We start from the raw sequence: 15904 nt of genomic DNA, 5'->3' as shown, positions 1-15904 counted from the left end.
GGCTAAATTGGTGTTTGAATGCTTGATTAGTGCAACTGATGACATGGCCCCAAGGCAAAATTGCATCTACTTGCGGCTTCATGATTGATCTCTTGTTAGTCTTGTGAGATCGATAAGTAGCTCGATGCAGATTGTTGGTTGGGTCCATTGCCAAATTGCAAAGATTTCACGAAATTTTAGAGGGATCGAAGCAAAGGAAGAGTGAAGCAAATGAAATTTGTTGGTTGGGTCCATGCCAAATTGCCAACGCCTTTTGGTTGTTTCTCTCGTACTCTTGTGCGCCGCAATTCAACGTGAGATCGATAGGTAGGTCGAGTGCAGATCAGAATGCACTGACAAAAAAAAGGATAGTTGTCCTAAGATGCCAACTTGCTTTCAGATGCACCTCCATTTTGGTTCTTTAAATACTGTCACATCGAATGTTTAGATACTAATTAGGAGTATTAAACATAGACTAATTACAAAATCAATTACACAGATGGAGGCTAATTTGCGAGACGAATCTATTAAGCCTAATTAGTCCATGATTTGATAATGTGATGCTACAGTAAACATGTGCTAATGATGGATTAATTAGGCTTAATAGATTCATCTCACGAATTTGCCTCCATCTGTGTAATTAGTTTTATAATTAGCTCATATTTATAATTAGTTTAGGGGTGGTACGGTGTTTGGTGATCGAGGTTTGAACTGGAGGGTGTTATATTTGTTTTCTTTATGAATGGGTTGGTGAGGTTACAGCTTAGGTTACAACCCAATGAGCATGGCTACCTTTAGGGTTATAATGCTATTGTAGATGTGTTAGGACAAGGAAGTTTAGATATCTAGGCTCAGCTACGTTTTGTTTTATCAGTAGATTGACTTTGCAAATATTTTTGCAGTGTTTCGTGGACTCACCTTCAAAGCTTGCCCCATGGCTCAAGTACCTCCTGGACCAGGTAGTAATTTCTTGTGTGCCTTCTTATTTTTCCATTCAATTAATTAGGATATAGTTTTATATATTCCTTATTTTTTCTATTGTTTTTGTTAATTTACCATCTTTGTCAATTATATGACAATCAATTTAATCTGGTTTTTATTTTTTTTACAGCAAAGTCATACCTTGTGTATGATGAGTATATTCTAGATCCATCACCCAATGGGACCCGTGCTGTTTTTCTCACAGGAGCGTCACTTGGGATCATTTCAAAAGGAACAATAAGATGGTCTCGGAAGTGAATTTTAATTCAACAACAGACGGTATTCCAACTCTACCTAGTGAGCATAGTTACAGATCTTATTATCTTGCTTCTGAGATCACTAAGAAGGTTTTCAAGATTTTTGATCAAGACTTTGAGAAAGATTGAGCTGGAAGGAGGTTGTGTTGATCTTCTCACTGAAGGCAAAGTTCGCGTGTATCCCTCAGGGAAGGTAAAGCTGAGACGCGTCCATATTCTCACAAGGCAAGATTTGGATGATGCAGCAATTAATGCCCGTCTACGACTTAATTACAAGGCAGTAGCGAATTTGATTTTAAAATTATTTAATGTTCGTGGGAGGCTTTGGCTACCAACAGATATGGATCATCTGCTCTGGTTGATGAGGAATAGGTTGGAGGACCGTGCAATTTTTCCAATACATCTGCTCTTATTCCTATGGTCTCTTACCCTCACTTATTCAAGGAGTTGCATGATTTCTCTTCATCCAAGATTGTTGATCCAGAGTATCAAGCCATCTGTGTTGCAGTTGTTGCTAGTTTTGGCAATGATTGGAGAGTTGGGGTTCAAGAAAGTGACCTTCTTACTGAGACCTATAACTTCAATTTAGACTTGAATTATGAGGTCCCATACAACTCCCAGAATCAGCATCATGTCACAGGTCCTCAACTTGCTGCTCTCCAAGCTGTTAGTTTGACAAGTCAGAATTCTCTTATGCTCACACAGTTTGAGATTGATGTGATCAATGGTCACAAACTTCTGAATTTCCTGAGGAATCGGTTGGCACATCGTATGGAAGCCATAGCAGCTATTTATGGTACTTGGAATCAGATGATGTACGATTTCTCTGCCATCAGTATTGAGATCATCACTAGAGTGAAGTTTCCTTGAGTTGTAGCGGAAATTCAGATTAATCTTTACCGGATGGGATATGATCCGAAGATGTTGGATGACTTGTTCTGAATGTTCTCCTAGGTAACCTCTGCTGTGATTATGAGCTGTCCAATTCCTATGCTGTGTACTGATCTGCACTCTTTGTTTTTGTAGGACAGAGATGGTGGCTGAGGAGTGCAGTTAGCAAGACTTAAGTGGTAGAGTGCCTCGCTAGCTTTTTGGCATTCTACTGGATACTATTTGGTGTGAGACTACATGTAAAGTCATACTCTTTGGTGTGAGACTACATGTAAAGTCAGAACCCTATGACTGGACCCCCTAATTGGTAGTAGTAGTGATGCAGGTGGTAGTTTGAGTTGCTATGTTTATGTAGGAATGGACCCCCTAATTGGTAGTAGTAGTGATGCAGGTGGTAGTTAGAACTGCTATGCTTATGGTCTCTGTTGGTCTCTGTTGGAATGTCTATGGTTTCGAACTTCCATTGGAATGTCTATCCTTATTTTATTCCTCTTACCACATCTTGTCAAAATGATGCATATATCTGACCAAATATGTATTTGACTAAAGTTTATCCTAAATAATACTTTTACATCTTTTTTGGCTTAACTAAAGTTTATCCTAGCTAATGCTTTTACATTTAGTTTATCCTAGCTAATTCTTTTACAATTTTTGGGTTTAACTAAAGTTTAGCCCACCGATTAACTCTCTTGTTTGGTTGAGTTGGTGTTAAACTTGAGCCTTTTAATACAAATATAGTCATAAGCCAAAGGCTTTTGGTAGGTCGTCTCTCTCAGCTAACTATCTAGTCTTTATTAATTATACTACGTTCCGCATGTATATGCTAATAATTGGCATCGCTCACTGTTAAGAAATCGGCTAGGAGGGAGGGGAGCACCTCTATTTATAGGTGCTCATGATCATTGTGATGTTGCCATGTGGCAGTTTTTACACTCTTCAATACAAAATATCCTAACTCTAGAACCCTCCTCATCCTTATCTAGTTTGTTATATTTCTACCATGCTAAACTATCTTGTTCTAGAGCATTCTACACTTCACCATGAAGCATGACAATTATGGCTCATGCATTCTCTCCAATTTTCTAGAACGTTCTTATCTTACCATGATCTTATCCTTATATATGGTAAAGTTAGTTTCTTGAGATCTTCATAATCTTCTAGAATATTCCAAGTATGCATTGCATATTTCAACACTCACCCCTGCACGCACTGCATTGAACTAGCTGCATGCAACAAAAGACTTGTTGGATCATATATTTATTTGTGTCTGACTCTGCAACAGCTACGAGCTCCCAACCCGTACCCCGTGCCGGCCCAGCGACATCGTGGCGTCAGTGGCTAGGACACCAAAAAGAGGTATGCAATTGTTTCCATTCCTGACCAATAAACAAGATGGAATGTGTAGGATCGGTATGTAATTGTTCATTACAATAGTAGTAGTTTATTCTTTTTGCCATGGACCAATGAAAGTAGCTAGAGTAGTGGGTCTACATTTAGTTGGTTTCATTTGAGTTAACTGTTACCCATAAACACAACGCATCTATCTAATTAATGAAAATGGTAATGACATGCATGGGTAGGAATGGCGCCAAAATGCAACAGCTCTACTCTTGCGGCGAGGGTGGCGGAGCAGTATACATTCTTAACAACCGTTCCTCCTCCAGGCTACTGCTTGGCGTTGCTGGACACTGTAGACAACCCAGACCGCGGCTGTCTCTACAACGTCGGTGAGTACAGCGCCTTCGCCGAAGCCAACCTCAGCATCGACTCGGTGTGGATGCTTTACGGCACGTGCGGGAGCCGCAAGGAGGCAGTTGCAACCGCCGGCTGATACCCCTCCTCCCCCTCCACTGCCATCATCCCCAACTCCTCCGCCCCGCCAGCCGCCACCGCCTAGCCCTCCGCTGCTCGAGACGCAGCGGCCTGCTGGATGTCTGGTGGGATGTTGGCTGGGATCGTGGTGGGGAGCATCATCCGGGGCACCCTTACGATTGGTGGTGTGATGTGGTTAGTGCATAGGTGGTAGGTAGCAGGTGAAACAGTCAATTTTGTTATGCATACTCTAATGTATTTGTTTACATTGCTTTACTTTACTTTGTGTTGCGTGCAGAGGAGGTGACGCCCACTTATATTGCTTTACTTTACTTTGTGCTGCTTGCAGAGGAGGTGACACCCACTGACGTGGGCTTGACGATGCTAGTTAAGAAAATCCTGATGTTTGTACTACGGGGGTGTTTGGGAACACCCTATTAAAATTTAACACCTGTCACATCGGATGTTTGGATGCTAATTAGGAGTACTAAACATAAGCTAATTACAAAACTAATTGCACAGATGGAGTATAATTCGCGAGACGAATCTATTAAGCCTAATTAGTCCATGATTTGACAATGTGGTGCTACAGTAACCATTTGCTAATGATGGATTAATTAGGCTTAATAGATTCGTCTCACAAATTAGCACAAGGTTCTGCAATTAGTTTTATAATTAGATCATGTTTAGTCCTCCTAATTAGCATCCGAACATCCGATGTGACACTGTTAAAGTTTAGCACCTCGTATCCAAACAGCCCCTACGTTGTAAGAAAGTGCTTGTTTCTATTGGCGCAAGCATCGATGCAAAAGGAATCCAATCGTCTCGCCGGCTTGCCGCGAATGCATTGAGTCGAGGACAGAAGTGGGGGTGTAGCTCATGCTCTCTTCGCACTCGGGAGGCACGAGACTTTTGCTTCATTTGCAATGACTCGGCCCCACCTGCCGAAGACAGTAGCTTCGATTGGCCTCGCGCCAGCGTGTGGCTGTGTTGTCGTCTGCTATCTTCCTCCTCGACGCTGCTGGATCGCACAGCCATGGCCGCCCCGGCGCCCACGGCTCTCTGCGCCCGGCACTTCCGCCTGCCGCGCGTGCCCTTCTCCTTTCCCTCTCCGCCCCGACTGCCGGCCACCTCCTCGCGGCTCCGGCCCCGCCGCCTGGCCGTCTCCCCACGCGCTGAGGCGGGGACGGGGACCGGCATGGGGGACGTGGAGGCGCTCAGGGCCGGGGTGTCCGTGTACAAGCCGCGCTCCTACGACGTGCTCGTCTCCGACGCCGCGCGCTCCCTCGCCTGCGCCATCGACGACGGCAAGACCCGCCTCGAGATCGAGTTCCCAGCTCGCCGCTCTTCGTTTTGCTGCGTCGCTGTCCCCGTGCCCGCATTATCTTCTCATCATCGCTCGTTTCCTTGCTGGTTCACGCCTTGTTCGTGGGTGGCTCTGCTTCTGAATTTTGACGATGTCAAGGCCTCTGCCAAGCAGCATCTCTTCTTACAAGGTACACCTACTCATCACAATATGCTCATTCTGCGTCATCTCTTCTTACTAGTTTTGGCACCAATTGTTGCCACACTGAACTTTGTACTTCTGACGTACGATGATTGATTATATCGAATTAGAGATGCATACGATTGATGCAGGGAATGATACCTCTGTAATCTGTATACTACAATGTTGAAGTATGCATTTCTGATTTGGGAGAGTTTATTTTTTATCAACAATACTGATTTTTTGCTAGCCTTTGTCACTTCTTTTTTTCCAGAAAAGACCAGGTCGATTTCTGCTATTACTGTATTACATATGTATGGTACTTGGCCTACTACTGTTTCTGATCATCCTGCTTACTTCTGTAGGGATCCTCAGATGAGTTCATCGATGCCAACATCCAGCTTGCTCCTGTTGTTGCAAGGAAGCTTAAAGAGCTCAAGAGGACTAGGTCCTGTATAGTAAGTTCAAGCTTCATACGCCATCACTGATGCAGATACGCTCTAGAAGTGCAAAACCATGCTCGTTTGCTCTCTTCTAGTCGATTTCAGGTGTTTCCTGATCAACCTGAAAAGCGCAGGGCGTCCCAGCTCTTCGGAACAGCTATAGACACGGTAAATGATGCCTCATGGAACAATATCTTTAGAGTAAAATGCATGGCTGGTCCTTCAACTTGTTCGGCTGTATCACTTAGACCCCGTACTCGCAAAAAATGCATATCTAGCTCCCTAAACTTGGGCTCAGGTGTCACTTAAGTCCCTGTACTCTCAAAATGCAAATTTTACTCATTAAACTTGGCTTCGGATGCCATATATATACCTAAACTCTTGAAATGCATCGGATGCCATATATATACCTAAACTCTAAACTCTTGAAATGCAGTGTCATCCACTAATACAATATCATAAGATCAAAGTTTATGATTTCGAGCAAGACATTTATAGCTCCCACATAAATAAGAAGTTGTGCGACAGCTACAAAGTAGGAATTCAATAAAAAATAGAATAAGGATATACAAACAAGAACTAATCCCAGCGAAAAGGCTGAATAAATTGGGTTGGTAAGTAATAATTACTTACTCCAAGACCCCCTAGTAGAAGAATAAATCCCCCAAATAGCACAAGAATCTCATGTATTGGTCCAGGTAAATCCATTATGGATAAGAAGAAATTTATAGTATAAAATTTTTCATGAAATGACTAAAACTAAAAGATTCAAGGAAGGAAAAAGATATTAGGATATTTTTTTATATGTATATAAGTTGTTAAGCAGTAGTTAACTACTTTTTTCGTTATAGTTAGTAAAAATGGATTTTTCTAACTAAAAAAAAGTCACTACTTTTATTGGTACATTTTTTGCCTCTGCTTCAAGCCTAATTCGTTTCCTCACGGTCCAAATTGTTGACCCATACACAACATGTCGCATGACGCTACCGCTGCTGATGATGGGCTACTTGTTTGTATACGAGGCTGTATGCAGTTTGGGCCATTGGGCTTTGAGATGTAGATGTGGTGAGCACCATCTCTGAATCTTCAACCTCGCTTGAGACAGGGGGTGGGCACCGGTCGCGAGATACCCACTCCATGGCTTCAGGGTCAGGGTGCCCGAGGAGGATTCGTGTGACTCAGAGTGTGGCTTCTAACTTTGAATTCCACAAGGAACGAGGGACGTCCGCTCGGTCAGCGGCAGCATCAGTTGTTCCTCCCTTCTCAAAGCCTGCTCCATCAAAGTGGGACGATGCGCAGAAATGGATTGCCAGCCCGACAACAAACCGTCCTAGCAGGGCTGCTGGTGGGGCAGTACCCTGGAAGATGGAGAAACCTAGCTCTGGCATTGGGAGGCTACCAGCAACAAAGGTTGTGTTGGAGGCCACGGAGGAGATAGATACTAAGAGGATTGATCCAAGCCAAGAGAAGAGGGAAATTGGGTGGCAGAAAGCTGTAAATTGGGCTCCACCTGATCCCTATCCAGAAGTGGAGCCTTATTCAAAGACTACAATTGCTGCAGAAAATACAACATATGCTCGGAATTACAACATATGCATAGTCTAGGTTACTCTAGATTAATTATCTCTACTCTATATGTTATCTGTATGTACATGTTTAGTAGATTAGATCTGAATCACTCATCAATACCAAGTCCATACTAATAATGCTAGTTAAAATAGATCTTGTACTTTAAATTCCATGAATTGATAAACCATGGGGGAGTACTCTGAGGGGAAGAGTTACAACTGATCCGTGCGCTTGCGGTTCACAACTTGGCATGCTAACAGCCGTCAACAAGGGCACATCGATCGGGACTAGAAACGGCTAGGCCAATCGGCTTAGGCCCGTTGGGCCGATCAGCCTAGGCGATATTGCCTCCTTCCCGGCCTCAGATGCCAAAACTTTCTATATGAAAGTTGTAGATCTTTTTGAGCTATGCAATTTAGACATTAAATTTGTCCCAATCGGAGTCCGGACGAGGGAGATGCCTTGTGCAAGTTCTGCTGCTTCTACGGGCCTTATGACCTTCCAGCCTTGAGTTTCCCTTAGCTTGACCACGAGACTGACTTGCCAAATCACTACATACTTTGCCTCTAAGTTATCTGAATGATGGTTCATCGAATGTGGACACATTTAGACAGTGAATCGGTCTAGACTGATCGGCCTATGTGTCCTGGGCCGATCAGCCTACCCTCTTTTGGTCTCCGCTAATCCTTGTCTTTCCCGTGTAGACTTCTCGTGTTGTCCAAAGTCCAAGTTCAAATCCAACTTGTAGAAAAACCCTTCATTTATGTCATATTTTCTGTGATTTTGCAATATAGTCCAAAACACAACACATACAAATATGGGGTTATTTCAGGTGCCAAGTGGCGGGTCAGTACAAGAATATGCATGAAAACACTATTCAAATAGGTGTCAATAACGAGCGTCAACGCTGTGTTCTTCCTCAATTTACATGGCTAATTTCATCTCAATCATCTCTGTCACCAAAACTTTTTTCCCCAAATTAATAGCATTGGCATTTTCTTCAGAAAGAAATACCAGTGATTTGGAACCTTGCACTGCACATATACATGCCTGGTTTTGCCCGGCTTTTTATCATTCAGCTCGAGAATTAATGGCTCTGGTAAAGGGTCAAGTCGAAAGCGACACACGTGATTATCAGAACACTGCATATATACATGCCTGGTTCTGCTCGCGAGATGTAGCTTCACGCAGCAAGTATGGCACATTCTCAGTCTGTCTTTGAACATTCAGAACACTCCGCCGTCGCCAAACAAATCCTTGTCAGATTGGTGGCTGGAAAAAAGGGAGAGGATCAGCGATGACAAGAGAAAAGGAATGGACTCAATCTTCATGCTAGTGTCCTGGAGGATTTGGAAGCAGCGCAACGATCGGATCTTCCAAAGAGCAGCACTAAAAACGCCCATCCAACTGGTTGCTGATATCACTGACGAGGCTAACCTCTGGAGCGCGGCTGGCGCAAAGCAAGTTGCTGCTTTCAGTTGGCCGACAGTTTGAACCAGCATCTTGGCTGTTTTGTTTCCTTTGAGTTGTGTGCTTTTGGTTGTTTCAGCTTCCATCATGTAACACCGTATCCTAGCCGTGTACGTGCGCCTGGTAGATCCGCGTTGTAAGAAAATTTTCTTATCTTCTTAATACAAAGATACGCAGCTCTCCTGCGTATTCTAGAAAAAAAAGATATCCGCATTTAGTTGCGGTGTCAGTTTGGTTTAGCAGCGACCTCTCGTCCAAGAGGACAAGGAAGTGCCATCTTTCGTTTTATAAACATGCAGTGGTATAGTGCAAAGATGCTCAGTGTAGCGTGACTGATGCTTGCCATATTGGCCGGAAGATCGAGGAGGCCTTTCTGCCGGATAGCAGAAGTGGAAGGCAAGGTTGGGACGGCATCATCGGCATTCAGAGTCCAAGTTGCACTCGGAAGGTAGGCAGCTCCAACACTTGTGTCGCCCGCCACCATGATAATAGTGAAGAATATTCAGAGCTAATTAACCAAACCTCAAAAACGCTAGAACATGTTGTGACACGTATTTTCATTGAAAAAATGCTAGTCTCCCCACTTCTCATGTTGTAATTAAGGTGCAAATGCAACCGAAGATTATTCAAATTCCTTATAGTTGATTTTTTTTGAATGGGTGCAGTTACTTTTGATCGTAATGATTCATCCACCCCACTTCAAAGCGCAACAACATGCATACCTCCTCCATCAACAGTTAGGTCAGTATCAATGAGGGATATGGGCACTGAAATGACTCCTATTGCAAGCCAAGAACCATCCCGGACAGGAACACCAGTGAGAGCAACAAGTCCAAATTGTTCTCGGCCAACAACTCCACGAAGGACGTTAGGTCCCAATGCAGTTGGAGCTGTTAGCAGCCATGGAGAATGTAGCAATGCCGAATTAAGTGAACAGGATCTGCAAACAAAAACTAGGAAGGAGATAATGCTTCTTGGCACACAGCTTGGTAAGACAAATATTGCAGTATGGGCAAGCAAGAAGGAAGAGGAAAAGGATGCATCCCTTGCACTGAAAACAGTGCCCATGGACCAATCAACACAGAACATAACTGAAGTCCGTGCAGGCGTGCAGCTGCTTGGGAGGAAGCGGAAAAGGCCAAATACTTGGCCAGGTGCTTATATCTAAGTGTCTTACATCTACATTTTTAAATTCTCTGGTTGGTTGGTGACTTAATTATATGCTGTGCCTTCTGCTTTCAAGGTTCAAACGAGAAGAGATCAAGATCCAAGCATGGGAGGATCATCAAAAGGCCAAAATTGAAGCTGAAATGAGAAAAATTGAAGTAAGCATCTTATTTCCTTTCATTCAAAGTCACCATGGCCATGGATCCCTGCCCAGTTTGCCTCTTTTAGTTGAGATGTGTTTTCCTCTCCTTTGTAATATTTAGAATCCTTATTTTATTCTTCTTACCACAGCTTGGCAGAACGATGCGTATATTAGATAATCCCTGCATGGGAAGTTGTTCAGCTGTTGAGTAGCAAAGCTTAACAAAAATATTAATCACAGGGGAGTTTGAATATCATTGTAGAGAACTTTGCAGCTTACCACCTCCTCCAGCTATTATTTATCTTAATTACCAGGGCAACATCGGATTTGATTTGGAAATTGTTTATGGTCAGTGGGTGGCTTTGTCTACCATCAGACATTGATCTCCTTCTCTGGCTGATGAATAATCACTTTGAGGATCGGAAAATTTTCCCAATACATGTTGGTCTTATTATAATGATCTCTTATTCTCACATATTCAAGGAGTTGCATAGTTTCTTGGAATCCAAGATTGATCATTCAGAGTATCAGGCCATCTTTGTTGCTCTTGTTGCTGGTCTTGGCAATGATTAGAGAGTTGGGGTTTAAGAAAATGACCTTCTTTGTGAGACTTATAATTTCAATGGAGGCTCGGATTATGAGGTCCCACGCAACTCCCAGAATCAGCGTCGTGTCACATGTACTCAGAAAGCTGCTCTCAAAGTTGTGTGTTTGACTAGTCAGAATCCAGCTATGCTCACACAGTTTGAGGTTGATGTGATTGATCTTCAGATTCATCTTCACCGGATGGGATATGATCTGAATCAACTGATGCTTGATGACTTACTCTTAATGTTCCTAGGTAACCTCTACCCTCTATTTTGTTGCTAGTGTCTGCTGTGATTTTGGTCCATTTGTTTTCTATGGCATATGCTGATCTGTGAATTCTCTTTGTGTAGGACACATGCTACCTCTTGTTGGCTTACCAACATCTTTTGGTTGTTTCTCTTGTACTCTTGTGTGCCGCAATTCAATGTGAGATCGATAGGTAGCTCGAGTGCAGACCAGAATGCATTGACAAAAAAAAAAGAACAATTGTCCTAAGATGCCAACTTGCTTTCAGATGCACCTCCATTTTGGTTCTTTAAATACTGTCACATTGAATGTTTAGATACTAATAGGAGTATTAAACATAGACTAATTACAAAACCAATTGCACAGATGGTATACCAACTCTTCCTGGTGAGCATAGTTACAAATCTTATTATCTTGATTCTGAAATCAGTAAGAAGGTTTCAAGATCTTCGATCAAGACTTTGAGAAAGATTGAGCTGGAAGGAGGTTGTGTTGATCTTCTCGCGTGTATCCCTCAGGGAAGGTAAAGCTGAGATGCATCCATATTCTCACAAGGCAAGATTTGGATGATGCATCAATTAATGCTCGTCTACGACTTAATTACAAGGCAGTTGCGGATTTGATTTTAAAATTGTTTAATGTTTGTGGGAGGCTTTGGCTACTAGCAGATATGGATCATCTGCTCTGGTTGATGAGTAATAGGTTTGAGCAGATATGGATCATCTGCTCTGGTTGATGAGTAATAGGTTTGAGGACTGTGCAATTTTTTCAATACATCTACTTCTTATTCCTATGGTCTCTTACCCTCACTTATTTAAGGAGTTGCATGATTTCTCTTCATCCAAGATTGCTGATTCAAAGTATCATACCATCTGTGATGCAGTTGTTGCTAGTTTTGGCAATGATTGGAGAGTTGGGGTTCAAGAAAGTGACCTTCTTACTTAGACCTATAATTTCAATATAGGCTCGGATTATGAGGTCCCATACAACCCAGAATCAGCATCATGTCACAGGTCCTCATGTCACAGGTCCTCAACTTGCTGCTCTCCAAGCTATTAGTTTGACAAGTCAGAATCCTTTTATCCTAAATAATACTTTTACATCTTTTTTAGCTTAACTAAAGTTTATCCTAGCTTATGCTTTTACAATTTTTCAAGTTTTACTAAAGTTTAACCCACCGATTAACTCTCTTGTTTGGTTGAGTTGGTGCTAAACTTTAGCCTTTTAATGCAAATATAGTCATAAGCCTAAAGGCTTTCGGTAAGTCGTGTCTCTCAGCTGACTATCTAGTCTTTATTAATTACACTACATTATGTATGTATATGCTAATAATTGGCCTCGCTCACTGTTGAAAAATCGATTAGGAGGGAGGGGAGCACCTCTATTTATAAGTGTTCATGATCATTGTGATATTGCCATGTGGCAATTTTCACACTCTTGAATACAAAATATCCTAACTCTAGAACCCTCCTCATCCTTATCTAGTTTCTTATATTTCTACCATACTAAAATATCTAGTTTGAGTATTCTACACTTCACCATGAAGCATGACAATTATGGCTCATGTATTCTTTCCAATTTTCTAGAACCTTCTTACCTTGCCATGATCTTATCCTTATATATGGCAAAGTTAGTCTCTTGAGATCTCCACAATCTTCTAGAATATTCCAAATACGCATTGCATATTTCAACACTCACCCCCTGTACGCACTGCATTGAACTAGCTGCATGTAGCAAAAGACTTGTTGGATCGTATATTTATTTGTGTCTGACTCTACAACAGCTACGAGCTCCCAACCCATACCCTGTGCCACCCCAGCGACATCGTGATGTTAGTGGCCAGGACACCAAAAGGAGGTATGTAATTGTTTCCATTCCTAGCTAATAAACAAGATGGAATGTGTAGGATCGGTATGTAATTGTTCATTACAATAGTAGTAGTTTATTCTTTTTGCCATGGACCAATGAAAGTAGCTAGAGTAGTCGGTCTGCAGTTAGTTAGTTTCATTTGAGTTAACGGTTACCCACAAACACAACGCATCTATCTAATTAATGAAAATGGTAATGACATGCATGCGACAGGAATGGTGTTAAAATGCAACAGCTCTAACTTTGCAGCTTACCACCTCCTCCAGCTATTATTTATCTTAATTCAATGCGTATCATTGCCCTTTAGGGCTTTCCTTCAATTTGCTGAGGATGAAATTATTCGATCGTCTGGTCACTGCCACTGCCACTGACAATTAGAATATAAAGATCCTAAGACAAAATAAGTAATAACACCATAATTATAGAAAAAAATTAGCCCAAAACAACACTTAGAACCATTGTCCTTTAATCTTGCATCAGCCTATCTGAACCAGGGCACGATTTTTCTCTTGCATCAGCATAACACTTGGTATTAGCTTATTTGTCCTTCCATAATTCCATTTAATCTTGGATATGACATATCAACAAAACAAAGCCTTTCGGATGCAACATAGCAAGTTAAGAATATTTTGTCTCATTCAGATATAGTATGGCAGGTTCACTAGCTTATTCTAGTTTGTTATTCTGCTGCCCCTATTCTCTTGCACCATATGCCCGAGAAGTTAAGGTTCAGAACATATAAAACCAATTGCAAATTCAGATTTTCTTAACACCGATTATGTGGATGTTCCATTGTACATATCAACGAAGCACTAATGGTTTTGTGTTCCTAAAGGTTGAAGTGGAGAGGATGCGTGCCCGTGCTAAAGACAAGCTGATGACCCAGCTTGCATCAGCAAGGCACAATGCAGATGAGAAGCGTGCTGCAGCGGAGCTGAAAAGGAACCGCGCGGCAGCAAGGACAGCTGAGCAGGCATAACACATCAGGAGAACCGGCCGGGTACCGCCTTCATTTGGCTGCTGGAACTGGTGCTCGTAGGAAGCAAGCTAGCGCTTCTTCTCCCCCAGCATCTCCTGGCCATGAGGCATTGTCACCTGTTACTGTCTACTAGTGAAATGAATATCAAATGTCTTATAGAATCGTCCATTTGGATTGATTCAGTAGATATGTGATAGAAGGAGAATGAATCACTTGTAACTATATATATATAAGATGTGTGCCTCTTGGTGTCTGCGCTGTGCAGTTACTGTAGTGTTACAGATGTCTCGAAATCATTGTGACGTGAAGTTCAGAATCAGGCTCAGTTTGCCTGCTTGAATTGCAGGGTGTTCTATTCATGTTCATATGTATGATATGTTCAGTAATATAGGTTGCATCACAGAACATGAGAACAGAGAACCAAAGCTGCTCTCTTTACCTGAGAGCATTCGTCAGAGGCTTGCTCTTCAATTCAATTAACTGAATGGAGGTCTTTTTGTGCAGAATTATGAACAAAATGCAATCATATTCATATACATATGAAACGAACAAGGTTCTCTTAACAGATCATGATCGGGACTCTTGTCAGAATAGATCAAGATAATGCGAAAGCAGATGAACAGTAGAAACTCTAGTACATCTTCACCTGGGAAGTCTCTCTTGATAAAAGTCTCACAGTCACCAAGGACTGCATGTAAGATATGAGCTTCTTGCATTCTGTGCTGTGTAGTTCCTGTAAGCATCACGGATGTGGTTTAGAATAAGGATCAGTTTGGATTCCAACTCCAAGGCTTTGCTGGAGAGGATTGAAGCTGTTGCATGCTTCATGTTCCTACCAAGTTACCAACATTTAACACTGGAGGTAGCACTCTACTAGATGAGAAGTCCAGAGAACTGGAAAGTGGAAACCAAACCTTTAGGAAGCATCCATAACCAAAGGATTACTTTTCAACTCAATTCTAGCTTTTCGTGCAGAATTTGAAACAAAGAGTATAGCATATGGACTTTTAACTTGGATAACGATACATCAAGAATATAGGATCGAGGCAGATCAAGTTGACTAACTGTAACGTTGATGATCAGTAGGAATTCTACTACATTGTCACCTGCTAAGAAAAGTCTCACAGGTCACACACACACAGCTAGGGAAACTGAAGAACATTGATGATCAGTAGGAATTCTACTACATTGTCACCTGCTAAGAAAAGTCTCACAGGTCACACGCACAGCTAGGGAAACTGAAGAACTGAATAAGGCACGCCCATGGCACTCTCTACTCCAACTTCTTGATGAGGGAGAGGTCGGTGAGCATCTTCTCTATCTTCTCATTGCCGGCTTTGCCGACGAACCTCCCCCCGGACTTGAGGGATGGTACGAGCGCGGTGGCCTCGCCTCTGGTGTCCTGGCAGAGGTTGCCGAGCGTGCAGAGCTCGAACTCGGCGAGGCCGTAGCGGCTGAGCGTCTTGCGGACCTGGCGCACGGCATCGGGGTTCTTGTAGCGGCTGAAGCGCTTCACGTACTGCAGTGACTTCTCGAACACCTGGGACACCTGCGACGACGGGTCCGACTCCGACACGTGCTGCTGGATCTGCTCGTACTTGTGCTCCAGGATGATCGCCACCTCCTCCTCGCCGCCCAGAATTTGGGGAGGGAAAACGGGGGAGGAGAATGGGAGAGGTAAAGGAGAGCGAACCTTCGCCGATCTTGAGCTCGGCAGCGTTCTCCTCCTCGCCGGACATCTTGCCGCTTCCAATCGAAACGAACGCGCCGGAGTTGGCATTGAGGCAAGGAAGAAGAAAGGAGAACAGGAGTAGGTGGCTTTATGGGCCAATTGGGCCTGTGAGTACTCGAGCTGTTATGTTTGGCATTAGGTCCAATTAGTCGAAGGCCCACATGTCTGCTTGACGCCAGACTCCGGAGCACTCACCGTCCAATCCTTTGCTCGATGCAACAGCCGCCGACCACCACCTCTGATGCTCTAGGGGATCCGGCTATCGCCGGCCACCGGCCAACCCCCTCCTAGGC

At 43.0% G+C, this 15904-nt stretch overlaps 2 protein-coding genes and 1 pseudogene across 3 annotated transcripts; 2 read left to right on the top strand and 1 right to left on the bottom strand.

The window, feature by feature from the left end:
* Positions 1-4787: 4787 nt before the first annotated feature.
* LOC101765439 (protein LOW PSII ACCUMULATION 3, chloroplastic) lies at positions 4788-6240 on the top strand. Of its 2 annotated transcripts, none has more exons than XM_012847617.3 (2): positions 4788-5416; positions 5782-6240. In XM_012847617.3, the coding sequence occupies exons 1-2, from the start codon at positions 4957-4959 to the stop codon at positions 5892-5894; spliced, it is 573 nt and encodes a 190-aa protein (XP_012703071.1). In that variant the 5' UTR covers positions 4788-4956; the 3' UTR covers positions 5895-6240. The 2 variants fall into 2 exon arrangements, with proteins under 2 accessions (XP_012703071.1, XP_012703074.1); XM_012847620.3 differs by having other exon boundaries at positions 4796-5416; positions 5772-6240.
* A 662-nt stretch (positions 6241-6902) lies between these two features.
* Positions 6903-14154, top strand: LOC101764769 (annotated as a pseudogene).
* An 868-nt stretch (positions 14155-15022) lies between these two features.
* Positions 15023-15659, bottom strand: LOC105914075 (DNA-directed RNA polymerase II subunit 4). The gene has a single exon (XM_022828042.1). It carries the CDS (start codon positions 15657-15659, stop codon positions 15153-15155), a length of 507 nt encoding a protein of 168 aa, XP_022683777.1. The 3' UTR covers positions 15023-15152.
* Between the last annotated feature and the right edge of the window lie 245 nt (positions 15660-15904).

Source organism: Setaria italica, chromosome I (assembly GCF_000263155.2).
Source record: "Setaria italica strain Yugu1 chromosome I, Setaria_italica_v2.0, whole genome shotgun sequence".
NCBI classification, from domain to species: domain Eukaryota; kingdom Viridiplantae; phylum Streptophyta; class Magnoliopsida; order Poales; family Poaceae; genus Setaria; species Setaria italica.
The sequence above is the reverse complement of the archived record's forward strand: the minus strand, read 5'-3'. Positions and strand labels throughout refer to the sequence as shown.

Coding starts and splice junctions, on each gene's coding strand:
- LOC105914075 (XM_022828042.1), bottom strand. CDS start 15,659: ATGCCAACTCCGGCGCGTTCGTTTCGATTGGAAGCGGCAAGATGTCCG.
- LOC101765439 (XM_012847617.3), top strand. CDS start 4,957: ATGGCCGCCCCGGCGCCCACGGCTCTCTGCGCCCGGCACTTCCGCCTG. Junction 5,417..5,781: donor GCAGCATCTCTTCTTACAAG/GTACACCTACTC, acceptor AGGGATCCTCAG/ATGAGTTCATCGATGCCAAC.